The 23977-nt window shown below is 39.4% G+C and overlaps 1 protein-coding gene and 1 pseudogene across 1 annotated transcript in view; one reads left to right on the top strand and one right to left on the bottom strand.

Annotated features, from left to right (window-relative positions):
• The window catches only part of DNAH5 (dynein axonemal heavy chain 5), a 239614-nt gene that overhangs the window by 44715 nt on the left and 170922 nt on the right, over positions 1-23977 (top strand). The window contains 10 exon segments of the mRNA XM_070476407.1: positions 697-830; positions 5489-5690; positions 6479-6714; positions 11113-11331; positions 12373-12435; positions 13509-13747; positions 14462-14702; positions 17747-17946; positions 21428-21581; positions 23487-23650. Coding sequence (XP_070332508.1) covers positions 697-830; positions 5489-5690; positions 6479-6714; positions 11113-11331; positions 12373-12435; positions 13509-13747; positions 14462-14702; positions 17747-17946; positions 21428-21581; positions 23487-23650 — 1852 coding nt within the window.
• Positions 12526-13172, bottom strand: LOC110141411 (large ribosomal subunit protein eL33 pseudogene; annotated as a pseudogene).

Below are 23977 nucleotides of genomic sequence, written 5' to 3'. Positions count from 1 at the left end.
ATATGACATCCAAGTTGCTAATGATAGATGATAAATGCAGTCTTTATTTATTCAAACTTCTTTCAAAGCAGCTGAGCAAACGGCAGAGCTTGTGTAATTTTCAATTAGTGCTCGTATCCCTTGAGGTGATAAATAAACTCACTGCGAGGAAGGCACTGAACCAAGTCCCTCTTTAAAATAATCTGTTAGCAAAGGGGATAAAGGCGGAGTGCCCAGCCTCAGTAGTTGCAGTGCACGGGCTTAGCTGCTCCGAGGCATGTGGGATATTACTTCCCCAACCAGAGGTCGAACCTGCGTCCCTTGCAGTGCAAGGTGGGTCCTTAACCACTGGACCACAGAGAAGTCCCCTCTATTGCTTTTATAAAGAAGACTTTCAGAAGTCCTCACCTTACTATTACAGTGTTAGTCTCTCAGTCGTGTCCGACTCTTTGTGACCCCGTGAACTGCAGCCCACCAGGTTCCTCTACCCAAGAGATTTCCCAGGCGAGAATACTGGAGTGGGTGGCCATTTCCTTCTTCAGGGGATCTTCCTGACCCAGGGATGGAGCATGGGTCTCCTGCATCGGCCCGCAGATTCTTTACTGTCTGAGCCACCATGAAGCCCCCTTCACTATTATAGAAATTTACTCATCTTTCTAAAGCACGTTTCTATACTGTTGATATAAATATTTCTCTCTCTCTTTTTTTTTCCTTTAGATACTCTTGAGATAGCATCTGTGAACTTACCCATTCCCGTGCAAACCAGGAACTATTATAAGAATGTTTCTGACAACAAAGAGATTGCAAAATTAGTCTCTGTGCTTAGTACAATCATCAGCTCCACCAAAAAGGTATGCCAAGCGGATCTGCAGCCAGGCTCTTTTGCTTTGCAACACGTACCTGTGTGAAGTCCAGCATTAAAGCTTGTCCTTCACGTAGCCTGGTAGCACTGTGACTTCAGTGAGCAACTTATGGAATCTTGTATGTGCTCAGCAAATGTTTAACTCAAGATTTTTCATTCCAGATTGCAAGGTGAAAGAGAACTATCTTTTCTGTTTTTTTATATTGTATCCTGTTTCATGCCTTAAACTACTTATGTACTTATATATCAATAATACAAATAAGTCTGTTGAAAAAATTTGATACATCTTAAAGCCCAAGTCACACTTTACTTTCAAAGAGTCAGTGATGCTGGAACTGACTTGTATCATTTGAAATAGAGTAATATTTACACTCTAATTTTATGATGATAACTTTGTATTTGTGTATATCAGATGAAAGTTTATATATATTATAATGTGGAAACGAGATAATACTGAGAATATTGAAAATATTATCAGCACAAACTTGCATTGGACATGGATATAAATTCAGGTTAATTTTTTTCTTCCAACCACTTCTTCTCTCAACTTTTCCTTTTATGTTCAGGCAAATTTGTTTTCGTGGTCAAAAAGACTCAAAATTCTGAAGTCAATTTCTCCTTAAAAGAAAATATTCACATTGCCAGTAAGACCTGCTGACTCTTTAAAAATGTTTCTCAGTGTTGAGGGAACAGCTGTCACTCAGTAAATGTATCTTTTCTATTACTCAGCATTGATAGGATGAGCTTCTTTTGTTTGAAAGTGTTTTGAAAAGCTGTCTTTGCTGTAACCATGTGAGGAAATACTAACTTTAATTTTAATGTATTCCTGAGGGAACTGGAAGCTTTTGCATTTCTGTACTTTCTATTTTCCTTTCTTAATATGGTGAAGGTCCTGTATTTAATTTTGCCCTGGTGTCCCAACCACAACCAATCCCCTGGCGTGGGCTGAGATGCAGACATACACACCCAGAATGCATTGCAACAGCATGTGGACATTCTCACAAATGGATGATGGTTTGGAGAATGAATTACAGATCATCAAGGACCCATGAATATGGGTAGAAATTCCAGAATCCCGCTCTTTCAACATCCAAGAGTTTATATTATTAAGAACATATCCTACCTAAATAAGTTTTAGACTCTCATTTATTTTATCTTCAATTTAACAAATATTTGTCTAGTGCTTAGTTTATCAAGCTCTATACTAAATGTAAAGGTAAGTAGAGTATTTTATGATGATAATAAGCATTGAAGGATCCTTTCAAATGTCTCAGTAATTGTGGAAAACACAATAAAATAGATCAATAATAAAGGTCATTACTTTCTCTGAATGTAAGCAGCCACTATTATGAAAATCTGAGTAAGGCCTAGTAGTTGAAATTAATACCCTGCTGGCACCAAAATACTTATGTCTGTGTCATTTTTGTTACATTTGCCTTTCTATTATATGAAGGAAATGTACAGATGTTAGTCTTTCTTAAAATAATAGAAAAAGTTGGCACTTAGAATAACTTGAAGGACTTTATGCAGATTGATAGGATGGCCAAATTGTTTGTGAAAGTATATATGCACACTTGGTCACAGTGTTAAATGTGGCCCTCTATAGCTATTGACCCTTCTGAATTTTGTGTGATTGACCTTTCCTCAACCACAGAAAATCTTCTGATCTCAGCCCCTTTCCTCTTATAGGAGCTAACTGAATCAGAATGTAAACTTGACCTATGTTCAGTTCATCCAAAGGTTGGCCATCAACTTATAACGCTGCTTGACTTGAAAAGATGAGCTGGACCAAATAATCAAAATAACCTTGGCAATTAAAATATCTTAAATAAATCAATCCTACAAATGTAGTTCATATAATTTTCCTTTAGATTCTGGTTATCTCTGCTTTCAAAAGTCCCAGTTTAATCAAGTTAGACACTTTCAGATAAAATAAATGAGAGTCTAAAGCTTATTTAGGTAGGATATGTTCTTAATAATATAAACTCTTGGATGTTGAAAGAGCGGGATTCTGGAATTTCTACCCATATTCATGGGTCCTTGATGATCTGTAATTCATTCTCCAAACCATCATCCATTTGTGAGAATGTCCACATGCTGTTGCAATGCATTCTGGGTGTGTATGTCTGCATCTCAGCCCATGCCAGGGGATTGGTTGTGGTTGGGACACTCAGCGGCCAGCTTACCTTTCTGCGTTTTAATGGGTGGGAAGTCTCAACTCATTAAGCCTGAGGTTTTGAGTGACACATTAGCTTCATGTTGGGCATGGCGGTAAAGCTATCCTTGGTTTGGTACAACTTGGTGAAATTTACTTAATTGGACCATTTAGAGTGCAGTTGGAAATGCTCTGTTCTTTCAAATAATGGCATTTTCACTCTCAGCTTAAAATTTTTTTTTCGCATGCATTATGTAACTCTGAAATTATAATATTAGCCAGTAGAAAAAGTTGATTGCCAAGAGCTGTAAACATTAGAATGAGGAGACAAATCTTAATTGTTTGGAGATGATATAATTATCTACCAAGTAAATCTGAACATGCTAATCTGAAAAGAAAATATGGCTTAGTAAAGAGTTAAGTTAGTAGTAAGTGGAAAGATAGGCATTTCTGCTGAAATACAGTAAATATGTTCCTAAAAAGCCTGATTTGCAATGTTGCACCTTTAATAAAATAGGGGTTATAAGAAAAATGGGGTTGGGAGGAACATACAAAACATAAGAAATTCTGTAACCAGGGTAGTTAACAAAAATGGTAATAATCATAGTAAGATACTAACCCATTTAATAATACTGTAATGAGTATGAAACTTTACTATCAAAGATGAAAGAAACTTGGGAAAAGGTGATGTAGAAAACAGTTAAAAATGCTGAGTTATGGAAGCAAAGATAAAATATGCAAAAATCAGGTCTAACTGTGCCAAGAACATTCTCAAAACAAAGTGGAGACCAAATTAACCCAAAAGAAAGAAGGGGCCAAAGCATTGTGCCCCTCTGTGGTCTGCTGCTTCAGTGAGTACCAAAGTACTGGGAAAGTAACACCTGATAATGTGTTATAGTGACATCATTTCCTATTTACCAATGGCAAGAGAGCCAGTTCATCTTACAGAAGCACACTTTGTAGCTAACAGGACCTTTCATGAAAAAACCGATAGAAAAAAAGCTTATATGCCATTCATACAGTTATAAGAATGGTGGAAAAAGGTCACTTTTATGAAAATAATATCTCTGAAGAATACCTAAGATCAAAACTAACTAAGATCATGACATCCAGTCCCCTCACTTCATGGCAAATAGATGGGGAAACAGTGGCTGACTTTATTTTTCTGGGCTCCAAAATCACTGAAGATGGTGATTGTAGCCATGAAATTAAAAGACTCTTGCTCCTTGGAAGGAAAGTTATGACCAACCTAGACAGCATATTAAAAAGCAGAGACATTACTTTGCCAACAAAGGTCCGTCTAGTCAAGGCTATGGTGTTTCCAGTGGTCATGTATGGATGTGAGATTTGGACTATGAAGAAAGCTGAGGGCCGAAGAATTGATGCTTTTGAACTGTGGTGTTGGAGAAGACTCTTGAGAGTCCCTTGGACTGCAAGGAGATCCAACTAGTCCATCCTAAAGATTAGTCCTGGGTGTTCATTGGTGGGACTGATGTTGAAGCTGAAACTCTAATACTTGGGCCACCTGATAAGGAGAGCTGACTCATTTGAAAAGACCCAAATGCTGGCAAAGATTGAGGGCAGGAGGAGAAGGGGACGACAGAGGATGAGATGGTTGGATGGCATCACTGACACAATGGACATGGATTTGGGTGGACTCTGGGAGTTGGTGATGGACAGGGAGGCTTGGCGTGCTGCAGTTCATGGGGTGGTAAAGAGTAGGACATGACTGAGTAACTGAACTGAACCGAACTGATCTGAAGAATACCTAGGAGCATACATGATGGGAAGTTTGTAGAATCTTTATGAAGATTTCTCTAAAACTTAACAAGGAATTTAGAAAGGAAAGGTGTGAAGATGTAGCAACATACAGAAATACTTAATACTGTATGGGTATCAATCCTTATCCAATATATTTATGCAATTTGTGTGATTCTATGTAATATTTCAATGGAGTTGGATGCTGTATGTATTTGTTTGTCTCTCTATATCTAATACCCGTGCTCTGACCTTAGGGAACAAATCAATGGGTTTCCTTTGAGATTTCCAGTGGATTTCGCCCATGAGAGTCTTGGAGGAACTCTGAGCAGTGGAAGAAAGTGACCTCAGAGTATTTTTTTTTTCCCCTGTAGCATCACCCTCTCTGTGGTATGATTTTGAGCTATGGTTTTTGACCTGAGGTCCAGCCCCAATCAACTGGGCCCTGTCCACGAGAGATTTCATGGACTCAACTTGCCCCCCCACCCTCCCAAAAACTGTTTCCCTCCGTTTTTGGCTAGGGTGATATTTCTATTGTTACCAGTCCTGGATTACTATGTTCACTGTTGTATCTGGGTCCAATTCTATGGCACATGTGAACTAGTCACACGGTTCACTAATTAAGCATTTTAATGAATTGATGGGAACCCCTAGCAATTGGCAAATATCCATTTATAGCGTGATGTCGTTCTTGATTCTTCCTTTTCTACACAAATCTGTCACTTATATTCTAGGAAGTTATTACATCCATGGACTGCTTCAAACGCTATGATCACATTTGGCAAAAGGATAAAGAAGAAACTATTATGACGTTTATTATAAAAAACCCCTCACTTTCTGAATTTGAATCTCAGATTCTCTACTTCCAAAAACTAGAGCAAGAAATTAATGCTGAGCCTGAGTATATCTGTGTGGGTGCCATCGCTCTGTATACAGGTTGGTTCATTTTTTTTCAGTCAGTCATGAAAATTCAGCAGTATTGTTCTGTCTCTTTACCTAGGTTAGCATTCCAGAGAGTTCTAGCTTTCTTAAAGATTGACTTTCCTTTTATGGGCCTCAAGCTTCAAGGCCAATTTGTAGATTTGTTTTTAATTCTCTTCTGCATAATTATTTATTCTGAACTGTTTTGGGACGCTTTGGTGGTAAACCTTGAAAATAAAGGCTAATTAAGAGAAGGGAGGAGTCTCTCATATTTGGAATTAAAATGTACTGTTTTTAATAAATAACAATATCAAACATTGGAAGCTTATCTCCAGCAGTTTTCTTAGGTACTTTTTTTGGGGCATTTTGGAATGTGTTTTCAATTATTGCAAAACAGGCTTTATACAATCAATGAATATGCAATAATTTGTTGTAGTTTAGTTGCTAAGTCGCGTGTTCGACTCTTTTTTGACCCCATGGATTGTAGCCTACCAGGCTTCTCAGTCCATGGGATTTCTCAGGCAAGAATTCCTGAGTGGGTTGCCATTTCCTTCTCCAGGGGATCATCCCGACTAAGGGTTTGAACCTGCATCTCCTGCATTAGCAGGTGGATTCTTTACGACTGAACAGCCAGGGAAGCCCATATAATAATTAGGAAAGACTAATTTTTTTTTCAAGTTTGATTTTTCATGTGTTAAAGGGCTCTTGGCTGCAAAATATTTACTATTGATGAAGAGTTGCATTGGGTCTCCTCATACTGGTTCAAGGTTTTCAAACTGAACATGGACACTTGGGTTTTATAGCTGACCTGAAGTTCACCTTGACTGCTGAGACGAAGGCCTGGATGGTTGTCATCGGCCGTCACTGTAACCAAAAATACAGACGTGAAATGGAAAACATATTTACACTTGTTGAAGAATTCAGTAAGAAACTGAATCGCCCCATTAAAGACCTGGATGATATTCGAATTGCCATGGCGGCACTGAAGGAAATTAGGGAGCAGCAAATCCCCATTGACTTTCAAGTGGGACCCGTTGAGGTAACTGATAATCACTTGTTTATGTGTCAGTAGGAATATCTCCAGATGTTGATCGCTATTAGAGGAAGTATTGACAAGGTCTGGACTGGAGTTACAGATGGATGCTAAACCCATGAATGATGATTCAGTAGTGTTGATACCTGACCTTATAGGGTGCCCGTGAGGGGTCAGATCTTGTCCTTTGTGTGGCATCCGAGGTCCCTAAGAGAAGAGCCTGAGATGAGGGTTTCTGCATGAGTAATTTATTGACGAGTGCTTATGAGAGAAGCAGAGTGATAGAAACAAGGGAGGGCCAGGTTGGGTGTGGGAGGAAGCCAGGCTGGGGTGTGATCTTAGCTGTAGACTAACGTCAGCCTGACCCCAGAGGCAGTTCTGGAGCATGAAGTGTACCACTCAGTTGACCCCACCTTGAGGCAAGGGGGACTGTCTTTATTCCCCCAAAGAGTTGGTCCTTGACCATAATTTCCCCATGAGGAGGCTCCTGTCAGCTGAGGACAATTTTCAAGGGCAGAAGGCAGCTTAATTCCTACAGCCAACATGCCCAAGAGCTGGGATGCAAATGTCAGCTGGTAAACAGGACCTGGATGGGGCACTGATGGTGCCTATTCATGAGTTTACTCCTTATTAACTTGTTTCATCCTTGCTACAACCCCCTACATACACACATGGAAAATGAGGGTCAAAGAAGTCATCAGTTTTATTAATGTTGTGCATTACTTTTGTTTTTATCATATCTTTTCTAGATGAACATTCTTGATTAGGAATGGATTGCTATATTCCTCTATATGAGACTACTATAACTGTAGCATTGAAACAATTTCAGATATAAAACATTGTCTTTTCTTTCCTTTCTTTATTTTTTTATTTTTTATTATTTTTTTTATTTTAAATGAATTAGCCATGGATTTACATGTATTCCCCATCCCAGTCCCCCCTCCCACCTCCCTCTCCACCCAATCCCTCTGGGTCTTCCCAGTGCACCAGGCCTGAGCACTTGTCTCATGCATCCAACCTGGGCTGGTGATCTGTTTCACCCTAGATAATATACATGTTTCAATGCTGTTCTCTTGAAACATCCCACCCTCGCCTTCTCCCAGAGTCCACAAGTCTGTTCTATACATCTGAGTCTCTTTTTCTGTTTTGCATATAGGGTTATCGTTACCATCTTTCTAAAGTCCATATATATGTGTTAGTATACTGTAATGGTCTTTATCTTTCTGGCTTACTTCGCTCTGTATAATGGGCTCCAGTTTCATCCATCTCATTAGAACTGATTCAAATGAATTCTTTTTAATGGCTGAGTAATATTCCATGGTGTATATGTACCACAGCTTCCTCAGCCATTCGTCTGCTGATGGGCATCTGGGTTGCTTCCATGTCCTGGCTATTATAAACAGTGCTGTGATGAACATTGGGGTGCACGTGTCTCTTTCAGATCTGGTTTCCTTGGTGTGTATGCCCAGAAGTGGGATTGCTGGGTCATATGGCAGTTCTATTTCCAGCTTTTTAAGAAATCTCCACACTGTTTTCCATAGTGGCTGTACTAATTTGCATTCCCACCAACAGTGTAAGAGGGTTCCCTTTTCTCCACACTCTCTCCAGCACTTATTGCTTGTAGACTTTTGGATAGCAGCCATCCTGACTGGCGTATAATGGTACCTCATTGTGGTTTTGATTTGCATTTCTCTGATAATGAGTGATGTTGAGCATCTTTTCATGTGTTTGTTAGCCATCTGTATGTCTTCCTTGGAGAAATGTCTGTTGAGTTCTTTGGCCCATTTTTTGATTGGGTCATTTATTTTTCTGGAGTTGAGCTGGAGGAGTTGCTTGTATATTTTTGAGATTAATCCTTTGTCTGTTGCTTCGTTTGCTATTATTTTCTCCCAATCTGAGGGCTGTCTTTTCACCTTGCTTATAGTTTCCTTTGTTGTGCAAAAGCTTTTAAGTTTCATTAGGTCCCATTTGTTTATTTTTGCTTTTGTTTCTAAAATTCTGGGATGTGGGTCATAGAGGATCCTGCTGTGATTTATGTCGGAGAGTGTTTTGCCTATGTTCTCCTCTAGGAGTTTGATAGTTTCTGGTCTTACATTTAGATCTTTAATCCATTTTGAGTTTATTTTTGTGTATGGTGTTAGAAAGTGTTCTAGTTTCATTCTTTTACAGGTGGTTGACCAGTTTTCCCAGCACCACTTGTTAAAGACGTTATCTTTTTTCCATTGTATATCCTTGCCTCCTTTGTCGAAGATAAGGTGACCATAGGTTCGTGGATTTATCTCTGGGCTTTCTATTCTGTTCCATTGATCTATATTTCTGTCTTTGTGCCAGTACCATACTGTCTTGATGACTGTGGCTTTGTAGTAGAGTCTGAAGTCAGGCAGATTGATTCCTCCAGTTCCTTTCTTCTTTCTCAGGATTACTTTGGCTATTCGAGGTTTTTTGTATTTCCATACAAATTGTGAAATTATTTGTTCTAGTTCTGTGAAAAATACCGTTGGTAGTTTGATAGGGATTGCATTGAATCTATAGATTGCTTTGGGTAGTATAGCCATTTTGACAATATTGATTCTTCCAATCCTTGAACACGGTATATTTCTCCATCTGTTTGTGTCCTCTTTGATTTCTTTCATCAGTGTTTTATAGTTTTCTATGTATAGGTCTTTTGTTTCTTTAGGTAGATATACTCCTAAGTATTTTATTCTTTTTGTTGCAATGGTGAATGGTATTGTTTCCTTAATTTCTCTTTCTGTTTTCTCATTGTTAGTGTATAGGAATGCAAGAGATTTCTGTGTGTTAATTTTATATCCTGCAACTTTACTGTATTCATTGATTAGCTCTAGTAATTTTCTGGTAGAGTCTTTAGGGTTTTCTATGTAGAAAACATTGTCTTTTCATCATGTGTCTTAGTTGTTCAGTCATGCCCAAGTCTTTGTGACTCCATGGACTGTAGCCCACCAGGCTGTTCTGTCTATGGAATTCTCCAGGCAATAATACTAGAGTGAGTTGCCATACTCTCCTCCAGGGTGTCTTCCCAACCCAGGGATGGAGCCCAGGTCTCCTGCATTGCAGGTGGACTCTTTACCATCTGAGCCACAAGGGAAGCCTCTTTTCATCATACTGTAACTTAAATGTCTGGACTTAAACTTTGATAGTCAGGATCATAGCTTTGTATCATATTTTCTGCACTTTGAATTTTGGAAAATTTCAATTTACAGTGAAAATGGCAGAGATGACTTCAGTTTGTGCCTTTATTGTATTGGGTCAGGAAAATAACATTTCAAACTGTGCTGTTCATGGGAACTGAAACATCAAGGCGAAGACTCCCCATGTGGTATAGGACCAGGGGAGTTTGGAGAAGGGTTTTGAAGAGATCCAGCAATTGCCAACTCTTACCCCTGACCTGAGAGTTAAGACAAACCCTTGTCAAGTAATCAAGATCAAGATGCAATCTTTAGTACTGAGAGAAGTTATTTGGAAGATCTGGTTTGGTGTTTGGCTCCTATATTCCTACTGTGTCTCACCTCCCCCATTTTCCCATCCTATGCACACTTGCAATGGGCTTGTGGAATGAAGTCCCAGAATTGTACTTTCTCATCCATCAAAGACAACACTGGAAAACTGCCAATCTGTGTTACTTTGTTCCGTTTGATTGGTACTGAAGTGTAGACTGGAGGCATGCCTTAAAGGAGAAAGAGGGAGGGAGAAAGACCCTGTGCTATACATGCCCAGATCAATAATCTTTTCCTCAAGTCAACAATCAGGTGTTTATTCTATGTCTAAGAGGAAGAGTAATGGTGGGAGAAGAGGCCAGGGATACTTAGGACATTTTTTTTCACATGAAAACCAAACTTTGCCTCATTTTAATCTTCTAGACAAAAGAATAGTCCAGGATTTCTCATCCTTAGGGCAATGACTTGGCTCAGGGTGTGATTCAAGAATGGCCTCCTATGTCTTACTGTTGGAAGCTTTTACAAACAAAGTGAAATAGGATAGAGTTAAAACTGATTCATTTTGTTATTCTAAAATTAGCAGTTAAATTGTTCTACATTTTTCATCTACCTAATTTTATAGTCTTCAAATGCAATTTAGGGGCCTAAGTAAAAATACCATTTGTTTGTATAATGATTTATAGTTTTCAAAATGCATTTAAAATGATATCTCTTCCATATTCATGAAAATCCTGTGATGCATCCAGGAAATTTTCCTGTTTTACAGATGAGGGAACTGAAGTTCAGTGGCTCCATTGCTTGCTTAAGCTTTTCCAAGTTTGCAAGTAGAGAAACTAGAACTCTGGACAGTTGCTCTGTCTTGCTGATTTTTTTTCATTCTGATGCCCTAAAAAGATGACTGTGTGTAGAATGCATCTGATTGGCAGAAATTGAATTGTTCTTCTCTTTGTAGGAATCCTATACCCTGCTTAACAAATATGGGCTTTTGATAGCAAAGGAGGAGATGGACAAAGTGGATACCCTGCGTTACTCTTGGGAGAAGCTTCTGGCACGTGCCAGCGAAGTTCAGAATGAACTAGTCTCACTACAACCTGGTTTCAGGAAAGAGCTTATTAGTACCGTGGAGGTTTTCCTCCAAGACTGTCACCAGTTCTATCAGGACTATGATGTGGTATGACTCTGTTTATTTTTGGGGAAGAGTGAATACAGCATACCAAATGTTGTTTAAAGCTCACATGTCAAATTCAATGAAATCCTTCCAGAAATGGAAATTTTATTTTTATGAGACCAAAGGTATTTCCCTTTCACAATCCTTTCTCCTTTGATTTCATCCAGGATAATTTCAACAGTAAGTGGAAATTAAAAAGTGCTGTTTGTATCATTGGTCTCTTACTGAAGTGTTTTGTATCTTTCTAGATTTGTGTAGACAAATATCACTCAATTATAGTTATTGTGATCATCCTTCTCATAGCATTCACATTCTGCAAATATTGCAGAGTTGCCCTCGGTGCTTAAGATACAAAAGTGGACAAAACAGATTGAGTCCATATTTTAACTGTATGTATATGAGTTTTGGTGCAGAATCTTCAACTGGGAATATGTTGTTTAAGGAGACCCATTTCCAACCAATTATAATGTGCTACAGAGGGGAAATATGTAAAGTATAGGGTAAAATATTTATCTATTAATCAGTTACACACCAAAATGAATGAAGTTAGGAGACTGGATTCAAGCATCAACTTCATGGTTGAGGAAGCACAGATATCCAGATTTTTTAAGGTGGTCTAATGTAGGAAAACCTGGTTAGAATGTTAATATTACAAGTCACTTTAGAAATAGGTATTAGAGTGGTGAACTCTGTAGGTTGTGTGGCATTAGTGCTTTAGTTCAAACCAGACACTGTGCTTCTTACAATTATTGACCCTTCTTTGTCTGTGTTGCCTAGTAGATGAATAGCACATATTTTTAATTTTCAAAATTTCTTGACATATGAAAGTTCTGGCATTAACTTGGCTTTTTTGGCCTTGAAAATATTTCCAAATGAGTCACTTTCCTGAGTACCCCTCCTTTTTTAAAAAAAATAAAAAGCAACATTTCCTATCCTATATGTGACATGCATGAAAACAAAATATAATATTCAAATACATTGAGCTTATGAAATTTGTATGCAAATACTTCATTTTATTTTGTCTTTCTCAACTGTTTGTTTCAGAATGGTCCGATGGCTAGTGGCCTGAAACCCCAGGAAGCCAGTGACAGACTTATCATGTTTCAGGTAATCTTTTTAGTTTCTTTGACCTCCTATACAACCAAAACCTCAATGTGTTTTATTTCCACATTTTTGTTTAATTACTTTTCAGCAAGTCTAAATCCTCAAATACAACATCACGTGGATTCTGTGTCCAATGGCCTTAGCAGGAAGGTTGCTTCATAATCTGGCACAAACCATACCGCTGTTTCCATGAGCACAAGTTATGGTTGGGCTTCTGTGGTAGCTCAGTTGGTGAAGAATCTGCCTGCAATGCAGGAGACCCCAGTTTGACTCCTGGGTCGGGAAGATCCACTGGAGAAGGGATAGGCTACCCACTCCAGTATTCTTGGGTTCTCCTTGTGGCTCAGCTGGTAAAGAATTCACTTGCAATGCGGGAGACCTGGGTTTGACCCCTGGGTTGGGAAGATCCCCTGGAGAAGGGAAAGGCTACCCGCTCCAGTATTCTGGCCTGGAAAATTCCATGGACTGCATAGTCTGTGGGGTTGCAAAGAGTCGGACATGACTGAGCCACTTTCAGGTTATCTTTCCGCAGATTACCTGGTTTTGTTAGGTTTTCCACCAGGAGTTACTGTGTTGTTCCTTGCTTTGTGCACATAAGCACATCCCTTGCCTTGATAGAATTCAGTTTCATCTCGAGCACATACACCTTCAATTTTCAGGAGAGCTGTGTGCTCCCTCTGGTTCTGTAGACCCTGCTTATAGCCAGCAAAAATGGTGTTGCCCCACAGCCTGCCAGACATGTTTGTTGTTTTAGAGGTCCTGTTCCCAGCAGGCCTCCACAGGGTCCAAGGTGGCTGAAAGAGCTCAATGTATTTTAAACACATACTCCCCCCCCACCTTAATATAGAGAAGCTCATTGTGGAATACAGTATATGCTTACTTACCTTTTAAAAACTGTGATTTGGTATGGTTATAATTAGAATTGGTTCCCATGTAATTAATGGTACTCCTCAGTATTCTTATTTACATGGAATCAGAGATCATGCATGTTTGCTTATTGGTCAGTCTTTTTTTCATTTGCATGTTTATTCATGTGTAAACCATTTTTGATGGATTTTCACTTGTATCTTTATTAGAATCAATTTGATAATATCTATCGGAAATACATCACCTATACTGGGGGAGAGGAGCTTTTTGGTCTGCCAGTCACGCAGTATCCTAAGCTTCTCGAAATCAAGAAGCAACTAAATCTTCTTCAGAAAATATACACTCTGTACAACAGTGTCATAGACACTGTAAATAGCTATCACGATATCCTGTGGTCAGAAGTAAATATTGAAAAAATCAACAGTGAACTTTTAGAGTTCCAGAACAGGTGAGATACTAATGTTTAGCATGCCCAGAGCTTTTGAACCTCAAATGCTTTCTTCTTTGATAGGTTGTTGGGTTCTCTTTTCACCTAGATGTTTCAAGAGCACATTGTGCTTCATTGCTATTGTCTGTTGACATCACCCTTGTCAAACACTACTTATTAATTACCCCTGTGTGTAGCTGGTGAGACAAGTGCATCCTTTAAACCCAGATGAATCTTTCCAGGGGCTTTTCTGCAGCTTAGAGCTGATCGCTATTTATATTACACTTACCAAGCATTTGAAGTTTATGTTAGATGATTTTTTTGGAATAAAAGCAAGAGCCCTTTGATTTTTCTACATCCTTTAAGTACTGAATCTAAAGAAAATGGAGGGTTATTGGTTGTAATTTTCAGTTGATAAGCTGGTACATTCTGCTGTGCTTTGTACTTTGTAGGGTCTCAATATGTGTCTGGAGAATTGAATTGAATTGAGAAGCACCTTCTTTAAAATAATGCCTCTTACCTAATTTTTATGAAGGAATTGAAAATATTAGCCCTGATTGGGAGGAGCAGTTTTCTGTAATGTAAATCTTACAGCTCTCCTCTGAGTCATGAGATTTAACAATGTGGTGGCTGTTCTGGGTGACTGTTTTTGATAGAAATGCTAGCAGACAGTCTTGGACTAGAGACATCCAGGCTTATATTCAACTGGCCTTTCATGTTGGCTTTTCTTTGCAGGTGTCGGAAGCTGCCCCGAGCCTTGAAGGACTGGCAGGCTTTTTTGGATCTGAAGAAGACCATTGATGACTTTAGTGAGTGTTGCCCACTGCTGGAGCGCATGGCCAGTAAGGCCATGATGGAACGGCACTGGGAAAGGATAACGACTGTCACTGGGCACCGTCTGGATGTGGGGAATGAAACTTTCAAGTTAAGAAATATCATGGAAGCCCCTCTTCTGAGATACAAGGAGGAAATAGAGGTATGATGATAGAGGATATGATGTCATGGGAGACTGGAAGGTCCCAGGGGGGTTATTTCATAATTTTCCTACCTTATGGACTGTTGGAGAAGGAAATCAGGTGAGGACAATCAAAACTCTTTTCCTGTGAGTCAGCTTTTACTTCTTCAGCAAATATTTATATGATACACTCTGTGTTAAGTGCTGGGGACAGAAGGACGCATTCCTGCCTTCGTAGACCATTAAACATTTGTATCATTAAATAATCGTACAAATGAAGGTGTAGGTACAAGCTTCAGTAAATGCAGTGGAAGTGTGCTGCTCTATGAGAGCCTCTAATAATGGGGTGGACATATATGGGGGTGGAGGGCGGGTGATGAAAATCAACAAGGCCGGGGTGCATGGGCATGACTTCTGGGTGAAAGGGGTGTGCTTGTGTGGTGAGGGAGTGAGGGGCTTGGAAAATGCAAAGAAGGCAGTGTGGCGCAGGTGGAACAGCAGGTGTGAAGGGCTGAGGTGTAGGCATAGGGGACTGAAAGGCCAGGGTGGCTGAGGCGTGAAGGGAGGGGACAGAGGAGACAGCTGGAGATGGGGAGGTGGAGGGGGGCTAGAACATGCCGTCGATTTCAATCTTGAGAGTAATCGCAAGCCCCTTGGGAGATATATTTTGATTAGGGGATGGTGTGGTTAAATTTGCATTTTGTAAAGATCACTCTGGTAGCTGTCAGGAGAAAGGATTGGAAGACGCCAAGGGACAATCCTAGGAAAACTTATTGGGAGCTTATACGAATATCCCAAGCAAGAGATGATCCATCAGCTGAGGGGGCAGGGAGTGAAGCTGGAGTAGATGAGAAAAGATGAAGAGGTGATTAGGAGGTAAAACTGAGCAGAATTTGATGATGGAGGGAACATGGTAGGGAGACAGGAGGGGCTAAGAACGAACCCTCGATTTCTTGCTGAGAGATCTAGGCGAATGATGGTGCTTATGACTGAGACGGGGAAAACTGAAAGGAAATCAGATAGGATGATAAGGTGCAAAGACCATGAGCTTGATGTGGGCTTGAGTTCGATATTCACAGATTGTGTTTTGGGTTCCCTTGATGCATCCAAGCAGAGGAGCCCAGTAGGCAAATGGATGTGGGATTTTCCTGGAGATACAGAAGATTGCTGGCTGCGTGGTGGTGGAAGAACTCATCCAGACAGGGAGTGCAGTGTGAGGTGGGAAGTCAGCAAGGATGAGTTTGATTAATGGGCCAGGAGAAGATAAGGCTGCAGAGAAGATGGGGAAAGGGATCCAAGAACTAGGAAGATGGCAGGTTTCTGTTCATTCCTTCATTTTGTACTGCATTGATTCAACTTTAGAGCTAAATCAGAGACACATTAAATTTTTTTCCCCAAACTTTAAAATTTTTATTTTGTATTGAGATATAGTCAATTAACAATGTTGTGGTAATTTCAGGAGAGACATGTTAAATTTTTAATCTTTGATTAAAGCTGTAAAATTAAAATGTTATTGCATTTCTTTTTAATCCTAATTTTAATTGAGATATCATTTACATTTAACATTGTGTAGGTTTAAGGTGTTCAGAATAATGATTTGATACATTTATATTGCAATATAATCTTCACTGTTAGCTAACACCTCAATTATCATTTCTTCTACTGGTGGGAACAATTTAGATCTAGTCTTTTAGGAAATTTGATGTTTAGGATACAGTTTTGCTGTCTGTAATCACTGAACTGTGGATTAGATCTGTAGGACTGATTTATCTATTATTTGCAAATAGATAGAACATCTTTGCCATTTCCATACCTCTAGCCCTGGTAACTACCATTTCACTTTCTTTTCTTTCAGATTTTTTTTTTTTTTTTTTTTAAGATTCCATGTATAAGGGCTATCCTACAGGATTTGATTTTCTGTCTGACTTGTCTCACTTAACCCAATGCCCTCAAGTTCCATCCATGTTGTCCCAAATGGCAGGATTTCCTTCTTTCTTATGGCTGGATAGTATTTCACTTCTGCACATCTTTTCTGTCATCCTTCTTTCTGGAATAGTTGGGTGGAAAATTTTACAAATTAGGGTAAATCTATATCTACATATATATCTGTAGATACTATGTTATGTGCTGTGGTTAGTCGCTCAGTTGTGTCCGACTCTTTGTGACCCCATGGACTGTAGCCCGCCAGGCTCCTCTGTCTGTGGGATTCTCCAGGCAAGAATACTGGAGGGGGTTGCCATGCCCTTCTCCAGGGGATCTTTCCAGCCCAGGGGTTGAACCCAGGCCTCCTAAATTGCAGGCCGATTCTTGACTGTCTGAGCCACCAGGAAAGCCCCTAGAGACACACACACACCATTTCTTACACTATCGTCTGTGCTGTGCTGTGTGCTCAGGTGCCAGTCGTGTCCGACTCTTTGCAACCCCGTGGGCTGTTGCCCACCAGGCTCCTCTGTCCTTGGGGTTTTCCTGGCAAGAATGCTGGAGTGGGATACTATTTCCTCCTCCAGAGCATCTTTCCTACCCAGGGATTGAACCCCCATCTCTTATGTCTCCTACATTGGTAAGTGGATTCTTAACCACTAGTGCCACCTGGAAGCCCCCAGAGATCTTCCTTTCCACACTGGGAGTCGAACCTGGCCCGCCTAGGGGAAAATCAGGCATCCGAACTGCTACATCACATGGGGGAGGACAAACTATAGTCTAGATCTGGAAATATATAGTATTTATCAGTTCAGTTTAGTTCATTTCAGTCACTCAGTCATGTCCGACTCTTTGTGACCCCATGAATCGCAGCACACCAGGCCTCTCTGTCCATCACCAACTCCCGGAGTTTACTCAAACTCATGTCCATTGAGTCGGTGATGCCATCCAGCCATCTCATCCTCTGTCGTCCCCTTCTCCTCCTGCCCCCAATCCCTCCCAGCATCAGGGTCTTTTCCAATGAGTCAACTCTTCGCATAGATGCATATAAAAGAAGGAGTGAAGACAGGACCTCTGCTGAACTGACTATTCAAGAATGATGTGTGACTTTCGTGTGATTAAATGAGAGCTTTCATTTTAAATAGGACATCTGTATCAGTGCCGTGAAAGAGAGGGACATTGAACAAAAGCTGAAGCAAGTGATTAATGAATGGGACAACAAAACATTTACATTTGGCAGCTTTAAAACCCGCGGAGAGCTCCTCCTGAGAGGAGACAGTACGTCAGAAATCATCGCCAACATGGAAGACAGCTTGATGTTACTGGGTTCCCTCCTGAGCAACAGGTAGGACAGTCTTTCCCCTGAGATTTGAGAACTGTAATACCAAACACTTCAAGGGAGATTAATTAAGAAACACAACAGTACCCCCCATTTAATTTATTCAACATCAGAAGTACTTGTTTTAATTTTAGCCCTTGACACAGCATGGATAATACTGTTTTTATTTCATTATCCTCTCTTTGGGGGATGTGTTGGAGACTCTCAATTGGGCAAAATAATGCAACATGTAATTAGCCACTTGGATTTTGCAGAGTATTTCAGCTTTGCTGCTGACAAGCCTCACTGCACAGCTGACAGCTCGACAGGCTCTAGATTCCAGAGGGAAAATTATTCTGAATTTTAGAATAATTATTTTACTTCAGAAACCTTTTCGTCAACATCTACGGACTAGAAACCCTTAGTTGTGTACATGCTTTAATGAGGTGACAGATTAAGATGGAGAATGAATGTGATTCATAAAGAGAATTAAAACAGCACAGACCGATACCAACCTAACATTTCTGTTAGACAACAGCAGTAGGGAAAGCTGCCATACTTTGGACATGTGACCCAGAGACTCATAATTTCTTTGGTTCAGTGCTTCCTCTTGCTCTGTTTGAAATATTTTTTTTTGTTTACCAGGATTTTCTCAAATATAGGGTGATTGTGTAAGTGTTTGAAATGAGTAATAGAGAGTATAAAATTAGGTCTTAGAGATTTAGACCGTTGGTAACCTTGAGTCTGCACTGTTGGGTTGGCCAATATGGAAAAACCTTAATGGACTTTTTGGCCAATGGATTAATTAGAACTTGGTGATTTTTTTTAAAAAATGAATTTGGTTACTGTTTACACCCAACCAGAATTAAGGACAGATGGAAGATAACCTACCCTATGGAAGTAGAAAAAGTACACATATACCTTAAGTAAACATAGTGTTAGGAATGGGTAACCTTTTCTTACCGACAGCACTGAACCCACAGACAGAGTTGTGTGAGGAACACGTGTTCAGCAGAAATTTAGGGAACACCTTCCCTGTGCCATGGGCTTCCCTGGTGGCTCAGTGGTAAAGGATCCGTATGCAATGCAAGAGACTCGAGTTTGATCCCTGGGTTGGGAAAGATTCCCTGAAGAATGAAATGGCAACCCACTCCAGTATTCTTGCCTGGAAAATCCCATGGACAGAGGAGCCTCACAGGCCACAGTCCCTGGGGTTGCAAAAGAGCTGGATAGACTTAGGGACTAAAGCACCATCACCACCACGTGCCATATGGTCTTCTGAGTGCATTGGATAGAACAGTGAGTGGAACAAATATCTCTGTTGCTCTGGACCTATATCCTTGTGAAATACATGAATAAAAACCCCAGAAAGATGAGTAGAATATTAAAGCAATCTGTTTAGCACATAAGAATATGGAAATGAAAATTTTATTCACTAATATGACTAATAGTTGAGATGACTTCAAGTCCATTTAATGTTGGACTAGAGAGACCAATAAACAGAGAAGAAAGAGAAGAGGAAAAGCAATGAAAGGAAGTACAATCATTTAGGATTAAGATTGTCTGCAAATAACAGAAGCGCCATATGCAACATTGCTTAAACAAGACTGAAGTTTGTATCTTTCTCACGTACAGAGTCCCAAGGTCAAGGGCTCAGGTGGGAGTGTGGGCTCTGCCACCTCACTGGGGCCCCAAGCATTGTCCGACTCACTCTGTTTTCCAGGTGTAGCCCTTCTCCTCCATCTATTCTTTATCCAGTGCTGCTGCTCACTTCTCATCTGGAAAAGTGGTTTCCAGATTTGGCTACACACTAGCCATAGCTTTGTTATTGTTGTTCAGTTGCTCAGTCACATCTGACTCTTTGCGACCCCATGGAGTGCAGTACGCCAAGCTTCCCTGTCCTTCACCATCTCCCGGAGTTGCTCAAACTCACGTCCATCGAGTAGGTGATATCATCCAACTGTCTTATCCTCTAGGGAACTTGAAAAAAAAAACAAAAACTCAGTGTTTGTGTTGCATCCCAAACTGATTGAATCAGAGTTCCTGGGGGTGGGGTCTAGGCAGACATTGATAGTTTTTCATGTTTATAAGATAATTAGAATATGCAGCATGGGTTGAGAAGTATTGATGTGGAACTTAATCTCCCAACTGTACATTGCTGCAAAGGAGGCTGGGAAATTCAATATTTTAACCAGGCACCTGTGAGTGTAGGTAGAAATGGGGTTGTATATCTAAAGAAGAAGGAGAAAAAGATCAAAGACTTTGGAAGACCACCGTCATTTTCTGCCTCAAGAGGAAAATGGGAAGATAGATTAACTATGAGAGAAGCAGAGAAGTAGCTGTCATGTGTGGACATGAAGAAACCCTCAAACATATGTGTACACACAGATATGAGTGAGGTAGACAGGAGTGGATGGGAAGTTGGAAAGAGGCCCAGAAGAGGGCAGGCTGAAGAGAGAGAGTCCAGACAGTATCAGACTTGAAAATTGAATTAGTTGTTTGGTCCCTTCCAATGATTCTGTAATGGTTCCATACTGCATGAAAAACCAGAGACTCCATGGAAAAGGCACCGAAGGTCAGCGGAGAGAAAGTTATTCCCGTGACTGCAGCAACAAAGGCTAGAATGAGTGGAGTCCAGTCTAAGGTCTGATCTGATCCTCAGATGGCACATCTCCCACCTCTAGGTTGTGTGTGCTCAGTCATGTCCAACTCTTTGCAACTCCTTGGACTGTAGCCCACCAGGCTCCTCTGTCCATGGGATTCTCCAGGCAGGAATACTGGAGTGGGTTGCCATTTCCTACTGCAGGGCACCACTCTATGCTCTGAATCAAAAGGGGGAAAAGTCAGTTTAACAATGCCCAGCATGGAGTGATGAATTAAGCATTCAGTAGCATCATTTTATTTATTTATTTTTAATATTTTTCATATGAAAACCATAGCTTTATTTTTAAAAATTATTTTAAGTTTATTTATTTTCATTAAAGATGAATATCTTTAATGATAAAAGGTACAATTCACTAAGAAGATAGACAGAATAAACCATTAGACACCTAACAATAAAGAAACAAAGACACATAAAGCAAAAATCAGAAGAAAAATAAGGGAAAAGAAAAACATAAAATCACAGTGAGACATGTTAACATTTCTCTGAGAATATTTTATCAAGTGCAGAAAAAATAAGAGTAGGAGCATCGTGAATGATGTCATTTAATGAATAATGTAATAGATTTCTACTTATATTAATCTTATATCCTACACAAATATGGTAACATCATTTTAAAAGCAGCCACATATGATTCATGTCAGTGTATGACAAAAACCACTACAATATTGTAAAGTAATTAGCCTCCAACTAATAAAAATAAATGAAAAAAAAAAAAAGCAGCCACATAATCAAAGTTGAAATGAAATATGTGAAAATCAAGAGTTTTAAAAACCTCCTTAGTTTGCAAACAACAAACATGAAATACCCCAAATCCCCAAATTCTTAATGTGTTTCTTATCTTAGGTACAATATGCCATTCAAAGCCCAGATTCAAAAGTGGGTACAACACCTTTCCAACTCAGCAGACATAATTGAGAACTGGATGATGGTGCAAAACCTGTGGATCTACCTAGAAGCCGTCTTTGTGGGAGGGGACATTGCCAAGCAACTTCCCAAGGTCTTAGAAATTTCTCTTTGATTTCATTAGGTTTTTAACTTCGAGAACTAATAGCTCATTATCCCTTTAAAAATGCAAAAATATTTCTACCTCTATTGAACCACCCCTTCTCCATCTTTTTGTTGTTGTTGTCAAACTATTCTTGAGAGAGAGAGAGAGAAATTGTGAAAGAGAGGGGCATGGAAATAAGAGTAAGCATGCTTTAAAATTGTGAAGTTTTATAGGAAATGGAGGGTTAAAAATCAAAGAATGAATGCCTGCATAATTGATATACTTCTTCAGATAATTTGAAGGTAGAAATTAGAACACTGTGGAATTACAGTTGTTATCTTGACAATGGTAGGATAATTTGTTCTATTACTGACAGCTTAAAATAACTCACACTATAAAATATACCCAATTATATCTGTAGTGTAAAATTGAGGGGCGGGAATCTGCAAGGAAAAACTCCCAAACAACACGGGCCTTTTATCAAGATGTTGAGTGTTTTTCTCAACAAATTATAATCATATCACTAGGTACGTATGGAGTATATTTTGAGATTAAAATTTTTTCTTTTTTACCAAATTTCAAGGAGTCTTATCCAATTACCTTAAATTGTTTCAAAATTATAACATTTTAACAATAAGAGTTTTAGAAGCATGATAATGTTGAGTGTTCACTTCAGTTTCCTTAGCTTTCTCTTTGGTTAGTTTTCAGTTTAATTATAGAGGACAGATCTATTAGCAGATGTGTGTGTGTGTGTGTGGCTACCAATGAAATATATCCATTCATTAAAATTTTAAATATTTATTATTGCACTTATATTTGGGCATGTTTTTCTTCTTGATCAGTGAAGAAGAGTCTCAAACTGGACTTAATAATGGAAACTTTCACATATAATGTTGGAGGAGCTAGGTGGAGTTTCTTGGTCTCATATTTTATATATGTGCTCGTTGGTAAAATTCAGAAAATTTTAAGAAATAAAAAGTATTCCTACTCTCTCAAAATAAACTCTACATTTTCCATTTTTCCCAAAAAAGTCTATTCAAAAATATTTCAAAATATTAAGGTTATATTATAATTAATTTTAATTATAAAATTTTAAAATGTCTATTTTTCTAAATACACAAATGATTCAATGCTCAGTTTAGAAAACTTGAAAAGCATAAGATTCACTTAATTTGGAGATAATTGAAAACAATTGGGAAGGTCCTTTTCTCCCAGATTATCTTATCTTGTATTATTATTTTTATATCTACTTTCTGTTTTCAGTTAACATAATGTCAGTCCCAGGTTTGAGCTGAAGATTCTTATTTAAGAAGGGATCAGTTCAGTTCAGTTCAGTTGCTCAGTCATGTCCGACTCTTTGCGACCCCGTGGGCTGCAGCACGCCAGGCTTCCCTGTCCATCACCAACTCCTGGAGCTCCCTCAAAATCATGTCCATTGAGTCTGTGATGCCATGCAACCAACTTATCCTCTGTTGTCCCCTTCTCCAGCCTTCAATCTTTCCCAGCATCTGGGTCTTTTCCAAGGAGTCAGTTTTTCACATCCGATGGCCAAAGTATTGGAGCTTAAGCTTCAGCATCAGTCCTTCCAATGAATATTCAGGACTGATTTCCTTTAGGATGGACTGGTTGGATCTCCTTGCAGTCCAAGGGACTTTAAAGAGTCTTCTCCAAAACCACAGTTCAAAAGCATCAATTCTTCAGTGCTCAACTTTCGTTATGGTCCAACTCTCATATCCGTACTTGAAGGGGTGCTATGGTGCAAAAGGCCCAGGAAGAATTGAAACAGAGCACATATGACGTTTCAGGTGTATGCAGATATCCAGACTGGTCAGAAGTCCAGCCTTAGAGGGTGAAACATTCTATCCTTGAGGTCACAGATGTGTCTGAGTGTGCCTTGTTACCTTGTTCTTGTAGGAAGCCAAGCGCTTTTCCAATATCGATAAATCTTGGGTGAAGATCATGACTCGGGCACATGAGATGCCCAGTGTGGTACAGTGTTGTGTTGGAGATGAGACCATGGGGCAGCTGTTACCACACTTGCTGGAGCAGTTGGAAATCTGCCAGAAATCCCTTACTGGGTAAGTTCACTGGCTTTGTGAAGGCTATTAGCATCCTATAGATGAAAGGGATCAGAGAAACTAGATGGAATTAGCCAATGGTTTCCTTTTGCTTAGACTTTGTTCATGACCAACACTGTGGTGTAGATAAAACTGAGCATTTGGAGCTTTATCCACTCTCCAATGAATTACTATTAATTGATTTTCTCTGATGTTGAAATTATAAGATTAACAGCTTCTTCCATCACTGGGACAAGATCTTGCAAATATTTTCCTACATATAATGAAAAATAATGAAAAATATTTTCATTGTTTTTAAAATGAATATACATGTTTTTTAAATATATT

Source organism: Odocoileus virginianus, chromosome 14 (genome assembly GCF_023699985.2).
Source record: "Odocoileus virginianus isolate 20LAN1187 ecotype Illinois chromosome 14, Ovbor_1.2, whole genome shotgun sequence".
Taxonomy (NCBI): Eukaryota; Metazoa; Chordata; class Mammalia; order Artiodactyla; family Cervidae; genus Odocoileus; species Odocoileus virginianus.
The sequence above is the reverse complement of the archived record's forward strand: the minus strand, read 5'-3'. Positions and strand labels throughout refer to the sequence as shown.